The sequence below is a fragment of the Podarcis filfolensis genome, assembly GCF_964270895.1.
Source record: "Podarcis filfolensis genome assembly, chromosome: 7".
Classification (NCBI taxonomy): Eukaryota; Metazoa; Chordata; class Lepidosauria; order Squamata; family Lacertidae; genus Podarcis; species Podarcis filfolensis.
The window spans coordinates 68317745-68334306 of NC_139603.1; the positions used below are offsets into that span (position 1 = coordinate 68317745).

The 16562-nt window shown below is 44.3% G+C and overlaps 1 protein-coding gene across 1 annotated transcript in view; it reads right to left on the reverse strand.

Moving 5' to 3' along the window:
* RGS22 (regulator of G protein signaling 22) overlaps nt 1-16562 on the reverse strand; it is a 72763-nt gene that overhangs the window by 9356 nt on the left and 46845 nt on the right. The window contains exons 19-23 of the mRNA XM_083622705.1: nt 16111-16273; nt 12420-12578; nt 10898-10966; nt 4515-4676; nt 1604-1783 (exon numbers count right to left, since the gene is read on the reverse strand). Coding sequence (XP_083478831.1) covers nt 1604-1783; nt 4515-4676; nt 10898-10966; nt 12420-12578; nt 16111-16273 — 733 coding nt within the window. The remainder of the gene's footprint in view (nt 1-1603; nt 1784-4514; nt 4677-10897; nt 10967-12419; nt 12579-16110; nt 16274-16562) is intronic.

The window sequence follows — 16562 nt, forward strand, 5'->3', positions numbered from 1 at the left end:
TTCTATGACAAATGAGAGTTCCCAGGATTCTTTGGGAGAAGCTATGTCATTGTTAGCATTGTAAGCAGCCATTGTTATGAAGTTTTGTGGCCTACTCCAACAGCTCTCTCCAAGGCCTCTTTCCAGAACGCAGGGAAAATCTCTTCACATGCAGATTGCATCTGATGATGTTAATGGCATATGATCCACTAGAATATTGTTGGTTCTCACAATAAACACATTGAGTCTCATTTTAGAGAGGGAGATCTGAGGCAAAGCGCTAGGGAACACATTGTGCCTGGTGCTGTCCATGAATTCTTGGCTGAGGTGACATCTGAATCCAGGTCTGGACTCAAGGCCACCCACTATCCATATCAGCCTGGTGAAAGTATCCACCATCTCTGGGTTCAGCTGCATTTTCCATTCATACATTGGAGCCCTTTATCTACCCCACAATCTGTTCCGACTCTCGCGATCAGGGATGTTTTATGGATTCATATTAATATTTGTTTAAAAGGTGAGGAATGTTGGTATGGAAGAACTGTTGGTGGTATTTTGTGGAAGTGAAGAATTAGCTAAATGGCCTTTCAAAACAGAAGCATAAAAGGTAGTAACTGCTGGTGGTCAACAATACTAGTTTGTACAGATGACCCTATTTGGTCAGTACAGCAGAATAGGCATACTTTAAAAAAAAAAAAAGCGAGGAGGAGGGGGAAGAGCCTACAACCACATCCAATAACATCCCTCATCTAAAGAAAAAGGGCAGTGCATCTGATCAAGTTAAGCTGCCCTTGTGCATTGCTGACATTTGCAAAATCCCTAGCACAGATCCAAAAATCCTTAGACGTCTGCACTCACACAGTGGGATACACTGATTTTTCATGTTGGCAGCAGCTTTTATGAACTACATTGGAGGTCGAGAGAGAGAGAGAGAGAGAGTCCCCTGACTTTCTGGAGTAGTTTTACAAGGATCACAAGAAGCTGCAATGGGAAGGAGGCTTCAGCAGTACCAGAACATGGGCAGAGTTTTCTGTGCATGGCTAGAAGGTCAGTCTATGAGCGACTACTTCAATCTGAATATTTCATATTCGTTACTTAATACAGTCATACCTTGGGTTGAAGTAGCTTCAAGTTAAGTATATTCGGGTTGTGCTCTGTGGTGACCCGGAAGTAATGGAGCGTGTTACTTCCAGGTTTTGCCGCTCGCGCAGAGGCTCAAAATGATGTCACACGCATGCGTGGAAGCGGCGAAACGCAACCTGTGCACGTGCAGACGCACAGTCGCGTGTTACGTTTACTTCAGGATGTGAACGGGGCTCCAGAAAGGATCCCGTTCGTATCCAGAGGTACCAGTGTACACTAAATTCTGATCCTGCCCATGAGTAAAGGTCTTGCCTATGGCTCCTTAAATCCAGTTTCATACACTAAAAATCTGATTAGACTTAGAGGTAGGTTCTGGTTTTCTGGGCTGAGATTTGTGCTGGTAAATAACTGTGGTGGGTGAAAAGCTGTTTCTATAAAATTTTCCGGCACAAATCTCAGCCCAGAAAACCAGAACCTACCTCTAAGTCTCATTCTCAATACCTCCCAACTAAACCCAGGGTTTTCATCCTTCTTATTATACCTGTGCCTCTCTAAACACGTAAGGGCCTAGCTCTTTCCTGTGCTCCATGATCTTCTGGGCCTGCTCCTCAGGTATGTCAATCTGAAGAGTTGGTGGAATGGCAGAATTTATGAAGCAGTTGATGATGGTCGTGATCTTATTCTGGATGATAGCACTGTCACAGTGGGAATGGCACAAGTCCTGGAAGGGAAAAGTACAATAGGCAGGGTAAAGACTCTCAGAGCAACAAACAAAAATGAAAAATAACACAATACAATAAAAACATTAACACAAAATAAAACAGCAGCAGCAGCAGCAGCAACAACAACAAAAAGAGAAACAGATTAAAGCAATATAGAAGCCAATTTCTTAAAAAGTTGGGGCAAATAAGGCTCTACTTGGTGTTAAAAATACACTGGACTCAGTGTCAGATAAGCTGCCTTGGGGAGAGTATTCCATCATTCTCTGAAGACCTTTTAAAGGCTTGTTCAAATACATAGCTTAGCCATACCATGTCACTTATGCATTGTTCCAGACATCCACTTAATTACCAAAATGGCAAAGAAAGTTAGCTTGTAGGCAGGTTAATAGCCACAGCCACATGAATTTTCTACCACCTCAGTTCCATGATTATCCAGCTGTTTGGATACACATCCGCCCTGGTCCAGTGCCTCTACAGCACATGCAGGGGGTCTTCACTATATAGATCAACCTACGTGTACACCTTTCAGGTCAGTGTTGGAAAAACACTCCATCTGTTCAGTTCCATTGCATGTACAGAGCATTTCCCAATGTTGAGAGAGATGTGGCAATCCTATACACTAAAGCACATGGCTTCCCCCAAAGAACTGTGAGAACTGTAGTTTGCCCACCACAGAGCTAGAATTCCCAGCACCCTTTGCACACTACTTTTTAGGGGAAGCCATGCACGTTAAATGTATTGTGTAGTTGTATTAAACACTAACCACACCCAGGAGTGAGGTCTATAGCAGCTGGATAGCTCAGTTAGTTAGAGTGTGGAACTGACAATGCCAAGGTTGCAGGTTCGATTCCTGTAAGAGACAGCTGCATATTTACGGGGGGCTGGACTAGATGATCCTCAGGGTCACGTCCAACTCTATGATTCTATGAGATTTCTTTGAGATATCTATGAGATAAGCAGGCTTGGTGGTGCTCCAAGGGTTGAGGAAATGCATGCATGCACGCACACACACACAAATTTATATGTGTGTGTGTGTGTGTGTGTGTGTGTGTGTATATATAAAAAACAAAGCAGGGAAAACTCAAAATAGTCCAACAATGACTGACTCTTTTCTGTTTTTGAGCATGCTCAAAATGATGAGCGTCTGTTGGGCGGTGAAACAGGAGTTGGGGCATAGAATGGAGTATCATGGAAAGAGGCCTGCCAGGTTGGCTGAAACTCTGAACAGAAGCACTCCACACACTGCAATATTCTGTTGCAGGTCCCACTTGCCTACTTGAATGCTCAGACAAGCCTTCTGTATATATACGTCTGGCTACCAGAAAGATGGATTCTGAAAACAGAACAATTTTTCAAGGCTTATAGTTGCATGATGAGCCTCCAAATGGATTTCAAACATGCCTCATCTCTATGGCTGTGTGCACAGTATACCTTTACAGCACACTGGAAGCACATTCTCATTTCCCTCAAATCATTCCAGGCTCTACAGTTTAACCCTCACCAATGCACAATTCCAAACCTGCCCTTAACAAACTATTGTGTGGGCACAGACTTATGTTGAATATTTGTGGTCATCCAGACAAGGGCTCCTTGTTCCCTACAACTGGAGGGATGTGTCTCATTAAGAACCACGCGACCGTCATCACGGAAGAATTCAACATCTTTGACACAGTCGCTTGAATCTTATACGAACAATGTGAGGCGTTTTTTGTGTACAAAATGTGAAAATGAGCTTCAAGCCCTCTGGTCTTCCGGCCACATACTTACTGCCTCAACTCTGCTGGAGGAATGATATTTTGGGGGGAGAAAAGGAGGAGGACTTCACAATGGGTTGCATCGATAGTCTCAGCAGAAATAAAGCAATGGCCCATCAGCAACCATAAGCTGATTTGGGCCTCCTGAAATCCAGCCAGTCTACCAGCTCAACGGACTGTGTCACCAACCTACAGTTGCTGTCCCTGCCTCCCACACAACCAGTCCTGATGAGCACTAGTCACCACTAGACCCTTGTACCGTGTCAAATTCTTCCATCTATTTGGCTACTAAATAATTATTATTATTATTATTATTATTATTATTATTATTATTATTATTAACATCTGTTAGTACCTTTTTTTAAAAAAAGACTCAAGGCAACTTAAAAAACAATAAAATGAGTGACAAGTTATCCACATACAGTGGTACCTCGAGTTAAGTACTTAATTCGTTCCGGAGGTCCATTCTTAACCTGAAACTGTGCTTAACCTGAAGCACCACTTTAGCGAATGGGGCCTCCTGCTGCTGCCGCGCCGCCGGAACATGATTTCTGTTCTCATCCTGAAGCAAAGTTCTTAACCTAAAGCACTATTTCTGGGTTAGCGGAGTCTGTAACCTGAAGCGTATGTAACCTGAAGCGTATGTAACCCGAGGTACCATTGTAATGTAAAAAAACCAAAAACCAAAAACCCAGCCCTACAAAAACAACACAAAACATTAGCTAAAGCCACACTAGCCTGTCCCATACTGAATCTGGCAAGCTCAGAGTGATAATGTGTGTTCTGATATCCAGCTCCAAATCAGAGGATCCGTAACTATCATCCACATGGTGTGGGGAGCCTCTTACTCCAACAAGCCTCAAGGAATCAAGTGGTCAGCCCCAGCTTTCCCCTATCCCAGAGAAATACCATTGCAGACATAAATGCCACAGTTTATGAGAAACTGAGTTGTTTCCATTCCTTGATAGCCCTGTACCTTATATTTCTGCACTTCCTGCCAGAAGATCACTCCATTCTCCAGTAAATCTCCTTTCAGAGACACATAGCGTTGAAACTGATAGGCTGTGATTGGATTCAACAGGGCTTTGCGGAAAGTAATTATTTCCCGAGATGAAGAAACCCACTTACTGTCCAAATGCTGTCAAAAGGAAAGGCAGAAAGCACGGTGAGTAAACTCTGTTTTGAAAAGCAATACTACAAGCATTAGTTAGGGTAAACTGCCTGATACTTATCTTTGCAATGACCCCCAACTTTCAGTAGTTTATTACAGGGACACAATAAGAACTTGGCAACCATTTTCTCCCTCCTATTTCTTTTGTTTGATTTGGGCAACATTTCTTTGGAAGGGACGAAAGGGAAAAGGAAATGACTAACAGTGATTTAGAACATATGACTCCATAGTATAAGTATGGAAACAGCCATCATTGTTGATTATGGCAAGAAACTCTTTTTTACTTTTTCTTTTGCAGGCGGGGTGGAAGGGGTTATGAAGAGAAGGGGAAGAAGATCAGTTTGAGATCTTGTGGAAACAAACAAGAGCTGGGAAGAAGAGGGCAAACCACACAGCCTACACATCTAAAACTCCCCTTGACAGCAACCTCACTAATAAAAGCCGCTTTGAAATCCTCTGCCACAAGCACAACGGAAGCTGGAGATTTGTTGTTTCTGGAACTCAGTTTCACCAACAGTAAAACGCGATTGAATGTCATCAAGACATTTGGAGGATCTTCACACTGAGAAAATAGGAGCGTGTAAAGCAGGTGCAAACAAGGAAAAAGCTCAGAAATAAAACTTGAAAGAAATGGAGAGAATCTATGGGGATTAAACAAAAGACAAAAATGACTGCAGAATCAAAAAGGTTCCCTTCCCCCATTCCAACAAATCACTTTTAGGTCACTCATCACCAGCAGCAGTAGTTTGCAGTGCAAATCTTACAGCAAGGTGTAAACCACTTAGGGGTTTATTTACAATTAAGCGGTATATGAATTCTGTTAAACAAATAAATTACGTTTGAACGTGGAGCTCTCACAAATACAGTGGTACCTCGGGTTAAGAACTTAACTCGTTCTGGAGGTCTGTTCTTAACCTGAAACTGTTCTTAACCTGAATCACCACTTTAGTTAATGGGACTTCCCGCTGCCGCCATGCCGCTGCCGCACAATTCCTGTTCTCATCCTGAAGCAAAGTTCTTAACCCGAGGTAATATTTCTGGGTTAGCGGAGTCTGTAACCTGAAGCGTAAGTAACCTCAAGTGTCTGTAACCCGAGGTACCACTGTATAGCATAAGCACTTGCAATTCCTCTTGCCCTCCTCCATCAGCAATTATAAGACAGGAAGTTACTACAGGGAATAGAAGTCTCTGTTCCCTGTTTCCAGGCTATTCTTTACCTCCCATATCAAGTCTTGACTTGAGCCCACCTTTTAAAGAAACTTCCTACCTTTCTGAAACAGCCCAGACAGCTGGGAAACGAAGTAAGCAGAGATAACGGAGCAGTTGCAAGGAGAGGGGGTTTCACATGGTTCACTTGCCTCAACCCTCTTTAGAATTCACACACACACACACACACACACACACACACACACACACTTTCCTTTATTTCTCAGGCTCAAGGTGTGAATCCCAATGCTTATGCAGTCAAAACAGCAGCACCCATGTAGAAGATAAAGGTATCAGAATGTTTGGGGGAACACCAGATTTTGCAGAAGTATCTTTTTTAAAAGATCGTTGGGGGGGGGGAACCCTGAAAAGGGGAACATGAAAAGCATCCCAGTGAGAAATGAGCGTGATCAGTGGTCTCAGAATGCTGCCCAACTGTTTCACAGCAGGAGGGATGCAAAAAGAGAAGGGGGCAGAAGGATTGGAGCCATTAGCAGGAGCACTCCACACCGCAAAATGCTTTAGCAGGCACTATTGTTCCTCAGCATTATACGACACACTAGAATTCTATCATTATGCTAGAGGAGATATCTATCACACTTCCTTTGGGCACTCTTGGAGCAATGTGCAAACTTACACATCTCACCCATTAGCATGTGTGAGGTGTGCCTGCCTCCAGGGGTCCCATACCTCCTATGAGGGGACAGGACATGAATAGGTTTCCCTGTTGCAGGGGTGCCATCTTGGATAAAATATTGTGGTGGTCCAGGTAAGCCCCACCCTGCGTAATCAATCACATGACACAGTACACACACCCCATTTGAACAGGAATGCCCATCAACTTTGTCGGGACCCAGCTCCCTCAAATATTTTCTGCGGGGGGCAAAGCCCCCATGACACCTAGGAGTTGGTTCCTATGCCCCATCGCCCATGATGCTGAAAGTGGAAAATGAAGAAAAACAACTTGCATATTAGGGCACATAGTGTGTGCATTTTTGGATGTAGCCCACTGACTGTAAGAAGTTACTGCTCTGCTCAGATCAGATCAGCTCCTACAATAGGAAGCAGAAAGAGCTTCTGTTTGTAGGTTGGTTCTTGCTGAGAGCACACTGGCTTTGCATTTTACCAGTGGCGTAGCGGGGGGGGTGCAGGGGGGCTGGCCGCACCGGGCGCAACATCTGGGGGTTAGGGTTAGGGGGCGCAAATCCACGGGTTAGGGGGCGCAAATTACTTGCCCCGGGTGCTGACAACCCACCCTACGCCACTGCATTTTACCAAGAATGGGGGAGCTGTGGTCACCCTGATGTTTCTGGAGCATCATCCCTAACCATTGACCATCAAGCTGGGGCTGACAGCTGTTGAAGTCCAACAACATCCAGAGGTCCAGGAGACACCAAGCTTTGCTTCCTTGAATTTGCCTGGTGCTTTTTGGACCCTGCAAAACCTGGCTGCCCAACTGTTCTTGCTCTTGCTATGACGTACTTCCCAGTCCTGCCTCTGCCTGTATTCCCTGGTTTTCCTACACCTGACCCTGCCAAGATATACCTCTCTGTTTCTGATCTAGCAAATTGCATTCATATCTCAGCTGGCTCCTGGCACTGGCATTATGGAGCCCAGACAAAAAAGAAAAAGCCCCCCACCCCTTGCATAATGTATACAACATGTGTTATACAGAGCTTGCTGCTCTTTGACAAAGAAAGGAAAAATAGAACAGAAAGGCAAAAAGCCCTCCTGAGATGACATGTTACAGTGCTTTAAGATGTTTAACAATTGATATGATCTTTGCATTAGAATGCAGTTCTAAATGAAACAGATACTGTGAGATATGATTAATCCTGCCCACTTTGCTACATGCTTCGGATTCTTTTTTGGTGACTGCATTTAATCGCTCTCAATAATAAATTATCTTCCAGATGCTGGAGCGAACAGCTTGTCCCAATGAGTCTAGTGAATGCAAAGCACTGAAAATGTGCATTAAGGTTACCACATTAATCCCTGACCTTACAGTCATGGCAAACAATTACATTTCACGGAAGTCCAAAAAATAATGATGTTATGGCAGCAGTGGAGTTGTCCGGAACCCAGTTGTCTTCTTGCGCATGCAAGAGCTTCCTCATGTACTGCAGCTTTGCTGGCATGAAATGATGGTCCAGATCCAAACCCCAGTCTGCCAACTGCCCGCATCTGCCTCAGAAGGCAATGGAATGAAGCAAAGAACTAAATATGCCTTTGCAAGAGTCTGCCCTTGCTCAAGAGGGAACACTGTGGCTTGCACAGAAAGGGATGTGTCTAGCTCCCCTGGAATTAAAAATGTGTGCCTATCTCCTCAGGAAGCATTAACATGCCCAGTTACGCCATGAGCAGTTTCCTGTGTTGGATAATACAATAAATGCATCTGCAAGTCGCTTCCACATTTATTATAAATCACTTTCTAAACAACTGTCTCAAGTCAAGAAGATAAATAAAAACAGTTAAAACAGTGAATACATTGAAAACAAAACTGAAAACATGCAAAGTAAATATTCGTGATAAAGACCCATTTATCCAGCTGGGAAAACCAGTTGGAACAAAAATGTATTTGATTGTTCCTGGAAAGTGCAGTTAGCAGGCACCTGTCATATGTCAACAGGTATGCTATTCCACAGAACAGCGGCAGCTACACTAAAAGCCCTGCTCCACGTTACTGCTTCTGGTATCTCTGAAGAAACGTGCAGGGAAAACTCTCCCACCGACTGCAGCATTCTAAAAAATGCATACATCTAAATCATATGTACTTGTAGTGAACTCAGTTGTCTGGCTGCTGCTCCCTCTGTAGCCAAAGTACCATCCATGCAGAAGAGGGAGGTTATCGCCAGGCTTAGAGGAACCCTAAGGCTTGCAGAGTACAAAAAAGAACTTGGTTGCGGGGGGAGGGACTCCTAAGGGCAGGGCACCTGAAAATAGCCTAGTGAGCATGCTCAGTAGCCACAGAATGCTGGCCAACTGCTAGTGGAGCCAGAAATAAGCAAATAGAAAACTGCAAGAGTGGGTGTGCTGGAATGGAGTTTCCTGGAAGAGAGCACGACTAGCTGGCTAGAAACCTGAATAGGAGCAATCTGCTATCCTGCAGGTACCACTTGACTTATTTATATATTTGTAGCCATGTTTGCAGCTCATGGCAAAACATGCATATGGTACCCAAGTAGTCTCCCATCCAGGCATAATCAGACCAAGACTTCCTTAGCTTCAGAAGTGGTTACTGTAGCTTATGCTTTCAGATCATGTCCCCTGGGCTCACTTACATCCTTCTTAAGTTACCATTTCAGATGCAGGAGTGATGTAAGAGAGTACTGCTATGCCATGGGAATGACTGACCGGAAGACTGGCATCCAAACCATGACCTCCTGTCCACATTTTGTGGTGCTCCATTATCAAACTGTACCGCATTATCAAACACAAGGCTCGCGTGGCAGGGGCTGGCAAACCAGGCAGTGAAGGGCAAACAAGGAACTTCGGCAAAGAGCTTTGCAGCCGTTCAGGAACTAGCCTTGGAACTCCATGCTGACCAGACAGGAGCCACCTTCAAGGTATGTTAATGTGTGAAGCAGAGCTTCTACATGGTGAATGCACAAGCTGAGGTAGGTGGCAATTCTGGTTCAGTTGATGGTGGGGGGAAGTGATCTTGTCTATTTGATTTATTTGCCTCCCGTGGGTTCCAAGCAATACACTGCAGCTCAGGTTGTTTTGAGATATAAGTGCCTGTAGATATCAGCAGCGTGGGAAAACAGGGTTTCGGCATAAGGAAAACGTTTAAGGACAAGATGACTAATTTAGAAGGCAACAATTACTTTGAAGGATGACACCACTATGGCTTCCCCAGGATCTGAAGGCCATAAGAGTTTAAGATGGAATAACCACAGACTGATAAATTAGACAATGCTGGATTCTGGGAATTATTCATCACTCAGTATGGTCCTGAAAGTAATAATTCCTCCTCACCTCCCTTTTTCCTTCTCACAGCCCCTCCCCTTTCCATGTTGCCTGCACTGCCTTTTGTTCCAGATACTCTCCCACTGAAAGTCCTGCCATACTGTCTTGTTTTCTGGATGCATACTGGTAAACATAAGCATGTATCCAGGTTAGGGAAGGGGGAGAAATTCAGTTTGGTTAGGATTTTAATGTGAACCTAACCAATTCCCACTCCCCCCCCAAAAAAATCAACACTATTCTCACTATCCTTCAAAATTCTTACTCCTCCAAATTTTGTGAGGTCGTTCTCCAACCAAATTATGTGAAGAAAAACATAGTTATTAGGGGAAAGTGTCTGTGCAAATGCATATACAGTGGACGCTCAGATTGCGAACATGATCCATGCGGGAGGCACGTTCGCAACCCGCAGCGCCGCATCTGCGCACGCACAGGTCGCAATTAGGAGCTTCTGCGCATGCGCAAAGCGCAATTTAGCGTTTCTGCACATGCGCAAGCGCTGAAACCTGGAAGTAACCCATCCCGGTACTTCTGGGTTTGGCATGCTGCGCAACCCGAAAACGCGCAACCTGAAGCGTCTGTAACCCGAGGTATGTCTGTATTAGCGAAAATTACATGAAATGCATTTTATTGGGCAGAATTGTTTTTAATGATTTCTATATTAGGAGAAATTCTCACTAAAATTTACTCTCACAATAACTTTTTTTAAAAATTGCAAACTGACATGCAAATGTGAACATGGAAGTGTTAATCTAGTGGCATCTGGAGGGCTGTGAGTTAGCCAACCCTGGTTCACAGCATCATGAAAGGAATAATGATTGCATGTGCCCAGCACCAAGTCTTTGTGCCCAAATGTGCAAGGATTTACATTGAAAGTACTGAGCATTCTTACTAAGAAGTAAATCCCACAGAGTTCAATGGGTTTTACTCACTAGAAAGTGTCCTTAGTACTGCAGCCTTAGAGGTATGTAAACCCAGAATACAATCAAGGACAAGAGGTAACAAACATAGCTTGCCTTCCATGCTTCCGCTCTCTTCTCAAGTCTTTGAATTAAGATATCTTCTGCTGCATCTTGGAAGTGTGGCTGCAAGGAGGGAGTAGGAAGCAACACAGTAGTTACTGTGGATGTGCACCTTCATACTTTATTGGAGTGCTCATTATAACAATGTACACTGGTGGACAACGAATTCCGGGGGCAAGGAGAGGATTGGTAAAAATTAAGATTGATTGTTCTGTCCCTAGAAAAGCAGGTGACAAGTTTCCATTGAAGTTAGGAAAATGTAACATTGCGTGTGCAGATTGCTTGTGTTTGTCATCTGAAAAAGAACCTTTTCTAACCTGAGGACAACACTGCCTTGTAGCTAACCTCATGTGAATTGTGGGCAGAGCCAAAAAGGTGTGTATAGCCAAAGCCTACAGGGCCAGCTCACAATCTCTCTCACAAATGCACGTGAACACATTTTGCAGATATACAACACACATACGCACTCTCCCACATAAGCTGTCTTGTAATGGCAGGAGGTTGTGTGGGAGTCATCCTTTAAAATATGACAGGTATGTGGGAAAACCACAAGGATTTGTTTCCTGAAATAATCTGAATCTGGTCGCTTTCAGAGAGAGAATACTGAACTGAACAGACCACTGCTGAAAAAGTACAGCTGCCCATATATCTGCAGATGCTCTTGCCAAAAGTGATTATCTTTCCCGGTCAAAAACCCTCAACTATATAAAAGAAATCCTGGAAAACAAAAACAAAACCAGGTTTCGCTCGTTCCTTTCTCTGGCAAGTGTGTGAACAGCCAGCAGCACTACCATAAAAATCAGTGAAGTGAAGACTATGCAAACTCACTAGTTTTTCCTCTCTGATGTGGCACCGGGCTCCAAAGCTCATCCCACCCAGTAGACTCATTGTGCAATGTAGCAAATAATAATTCTTTCACAGTCTGTCAAAGGCCTGGCTGATAGCCAGTCACTGACACTGCCTTCCTTAACAATTGTGCAGGAGAAGAAGGGATCAGAACCATTTTTAAAATAATAGACAGCCCCAGATGGGAGGATGAGGAGGGAGCAGTGTGAGAAACAGACGGGGCGGGGTGCTGGGAAGCCAGCTCATTTTCTTCGGGCTCATATTCCTCTGTGCTACTCAGCAACTTCCAGCTTCCAATGTGTGGCTGGATTGCATTTATGTGCTCTAGAGAGAGAGGAACCGTGTATAGAGGCTGGAATTCTACAGCAAAATTCAAGATCTGTGCACACGCAGAGCACTCCCCAATACCCACTTCAAAAGTTGCCAGATGTGGAGCCAGACTTCAACATGTCTTTGGTTGCTAATGGGAATACCTGCTAGATGGGGTGCATGAGAAGCAAAACTGCATACAAAGCTATGAGCCTTATTTGGCTTTCTTCACATATTCTCCTGTTTGCAACCGATTCCGAGCTAATTGGCCATTCTGCTGTGTGTCTGCCTCACTAGCAAGTAAACGACAGGCCACCACAAAGAAATAATAACGAGGCAACGCAGGCGGGTGAAGCCTTACCTTTACCCTTGTCTGTGGTCCTGATTCTTCACTTGTATAAAATAGTGGCAGCCACTGCTTCTCTAGTCTCCTCTGAACGCACTTTTGAACCTCCAGCAGGATCACAGGAATGACTTGTTCGTGAAGTAAATACCCCCAGCCTCCACCTGATTTCATTATCTAAGAAAATTGTGGATATATCAGCAAAATGTATTGCCCTATACCTTCAAAGCACGTTCAAAGCACATTTCCCTCTCAAAGCAGTGGTGTATTTATTGTGTCTGACACCTCTGGGCAGAAAGATTTGCTGCCCTTGAGGAGAGAGAGCTGCACACAAAACTGTCTCCGATGTTGCGGTGGCAGCCTTCCCAAGAGCCACTTCAGGGAAGGCACGCAGCTGGTATCTATCAAAGGGGGCTGTGGTGGGGAAGCTCTTCTGAGGAAAGGGCCTCAATTGAGGCACACTACCCTTCGAGTGTCACTGCCAGTGCAACACCCTTGGCATGGCCTCCAGCTGCAGTGGCCCAGAAAACAGCATCTCGCTAGTGTCTCTTGAAGGGAGCAGGGGGAGGGTCTCTGAGGAGAGTTGCCAGGGCTCTTATGCTGCTGCAGCTGTTGGGGACAGAGCAAGGAGTTGGAATAGGCGCCCGCATCCTGGTGCCTCTTCTCTCCCCCCAGCCGTGATGCAACGCCTCCTCAAATTCGCAAGTGCCCCAGTTTGCCCACCTCAAGGGCGCTGTAATTTGTGTCTCTGTGAGGGCTAAACTACAGTGCCCAGAATGCTTTGAGGGAGAGAATGTGCTTCAAATGTGCTTTAAAGGTATAGTGTATACACAGCCATAGTCCAAAAACAACTAGAAAAGCATGAATAATTTCTATGAAAAACGAAGCCTGGCTACTGTGCAAAGTACAATCTAGAAATTCTCTTTCCTATCAAATAATTGTTTATGCAGACATAGCTAAACTCAGTGACACCAGGATGATGGTACGGTGGAACAGGGTCACCAGTATGACACCCGCGGGTGTCTGTGTGCTCACTAGTCCTCCCATGGCAGCTGTGAAATTATCTTAGGAAATATCTCCTCAAAAATCCAAAATGCACAAGGGACTGTATGCTCGCCCTGCTCATTCCCTGATTTTTCAGCCTATTGCTGTTCTGTGTCAGCTTCATTTCTGTTCAATCTGGATCGTTCTGTACTGGGTTTTTAAAAATTAAAAAACACCCAAGAGCTGCATATAAATTGTGTGCACCTTCCGTATGCAGCCAGATGGGCGGGGTATAAATAATAAATTATTATAATTATTACTATTATTCCCCTAATTTTATTTATTTATTTCCATTTTTAAACCACCCTACCCTGGTGAAGATCCCAGGGTGATTCAGAAAACACAGCAAAGTCATTCAACTAAAAACAACAGAAAACCTTAATCTTTACTTTGAAACAATATTCAAACAGACACATCAGCAGAAGGCAATATCAGTGTATCTGCCCTAAAACACATTTCTCTCTTAAAAGCTTGAATGAAGAGATTTATATGCTTTTCAAGGCATTCATTCCCTCATATGTATGTTTTTATAAGTATTTTCCATGGAAAGCAAGGGATTTTAGCGCGGTTGGGTTTTGTTTTGTTTTTTTATTTTAACAGTGATTAGATTGCAAAATTCGGACGCACACATAACTGGATTAATTGCTATGTCCCAATCCACATATAAATCCAGGTGAATTACATTGGTGAATTATGCTGGGATTGAAATGCAGACGGAACAAATTTCACCCCTAGTGGAAGAATACTTTTGTATATATCTTGTCACCTTCAATGATTTTATACCAGGGATTTTATATATAACAGAAGCCACACAGAGTAAGTCCTCAGTTCTTTATGTTTCATACTTTATGGGTTTGAACTTCTCTCTCTTTTTTTATGTTGATTGTAGGTCTTGGCTCATTAGGCAGTGGGAAAATTCTTGGCTGTTTTCACATAATATCTTGGCTAGTTTTTCTTCAATTCCCTTCGTCTCAAGGCTAATCTTAGAGTTCCCTGACTCCAAGACACACCATAAAGTCTAATCTCTTTCTGCACTGTGGTAAAGCCATTGAGGGATTATTTCAAGATATCAATTTCTTACCAATGCAGAAGTCTTCTGCATTTCTTACCCCTCTCCCCACTGCCACCACCGAAATGCGTGCGCACAAACAGTGGCAGCTGATGATACGAACCACGCTATAAATTAAACCTGAGAAAGAAGCACATCCTTGGGAATGTAAATACCAGCAGTCCACCAGATGGAGGTCAGTTTTATGTCATGGAGTTCCAGGAGTTTCCAGTCATGGGGACACAGCCAAACTCTCCACACACACACCAAGCATGGAATGTTGCTTTAGCTGCAGAATAACAGGTCACTGCAGCACAGTTTGAATGCTGTAACTAGTACGGATGGGGGAGAATTGCTTCACATTTAAAGCTGAACCTACCTACATTCACACACTCCAAAACAATACACGAACCAAAGCACAGCAATCCTTTGAAATGCACACTTCTCCAAATTTTGCAGCAAACTGGGCGAGGGGCAGGTGGCACAGGCCGTTACTGAGTGTGCCATGTGCCAACTCCTCCTCCAACCTGGGGAATTGCTGTTGTCCCATCAGCCAGGCCTCGGGGTCTGCGGCTGCTGAACGCCAGGTTGGCTCTGAGTAAGACTTCCTTCATCCATGATATGATTGTGGGTGAAAGGGCTTATCTGGTCTGCATCACCGAGACCTGGGTGGGTGAACAAGGTGGAGTTGGTCTCACCCACCTTGTGCCCACCTGGGTAGTTGGTGCAGCATCAGGGCAGACTTATGAGATGGAGAGAAGAAATGGCTGTGGTCTATAGAAGTTCTTTCTCTCTCTACAGGCTCTGTCCGATTTATGGGGGGGAGGGGATCTAGTGCATGTGATCCTGGCGTTGGGCAATCGGGACAGTTTAGTGATTCTGCTGGTTTCCCACCTGCCTCGCTGCCCAGTAGTCTCGCTGCCTGAGCTGACAGAGTTGGTCTTAGAGACTCTGAGATTGCTGGTTTCTGGTGATTTCAACATCCATACCGGAGCGACAGGCTGTGAAGGCTGCCATGGCTTCCATGACAACCATGGGGCTGCCTCACACTGTTTTCTCAGCTGGATAGGAAGAGAGTGATCTGAAAGTGAGGGACATTGACCTCAGTCCTTTGTCATGGTCAGATCACTTCCTGTTGAGATTGAGGCTTTCAGCACCTATTTCAACGGTCTGCCCTAGGAGGCTGATGGATCCAGTGGGCTTCTAGATGGCTCTGGGGGATTTTCCGGCTGATTTGACTGACGGTCCTGTCGAAGCCCTGGCCAAACTCTGGAACGTGCAAGTGGCTCAGGCTGTTGACACCACCATCCAGAGATTGGGAGTACATTTTCAGCAATATGCCAGTGACACACACCTCTACTGACACAACACAAAGCTCTCTTTTTACATCTGCAGGTAAAGCAGTGGATATGCTGGACCAATGTCATGCCTTGGTAATGGACTGGATGAGAGCCAGTAAACTGAAGCTCAGTCCAGATAAGACTGAAGCACTCTTAGTGGGCAGTTCCCTGGATGGATGAGAGGTGGCCTACTCTAGAGAAAGTAAACGTTAATGCAATGTGAGAACTGATCTGTCCAACACTGTCAAATCTTAAGCTCTTAATAGCAACTGCTTACCTGCTCTTGCTCCATCTTTGTAGCTGGACTGTCAGGCCCAAAGAAGTATTTCCTATTCAAATATTTATTCTTAATGTCCTTAGATTTTGCTTCTCTCAGTTCTTTATTTCTGTGAAGCATCCTACGGAACTGTTCAATGTCTAGCCAGCACGTGAGGTCGATGCTGAAAATAAGGTAAAAGAGTACTTATTTCCATCGCATTACAATTTCCATTGACCAGTTAACAAATTAGGTCCTTAAAAATCAAATATCCATTATCATATGAAGGCTACAAACTTCAACAGAAAAACCAGGAGGAATTGCTCCTGAGTAAACACACAAAGGATTACACCAGTGAGACACTGTACACCACAAGTAGTTTACCAGCCAGACAAAATTATTTTCCCACACCTTCACAGCAGTCATGAAGAAAGTCTGGCAACAGCATGGTAAGAGAAACAAAGAATCTTCTA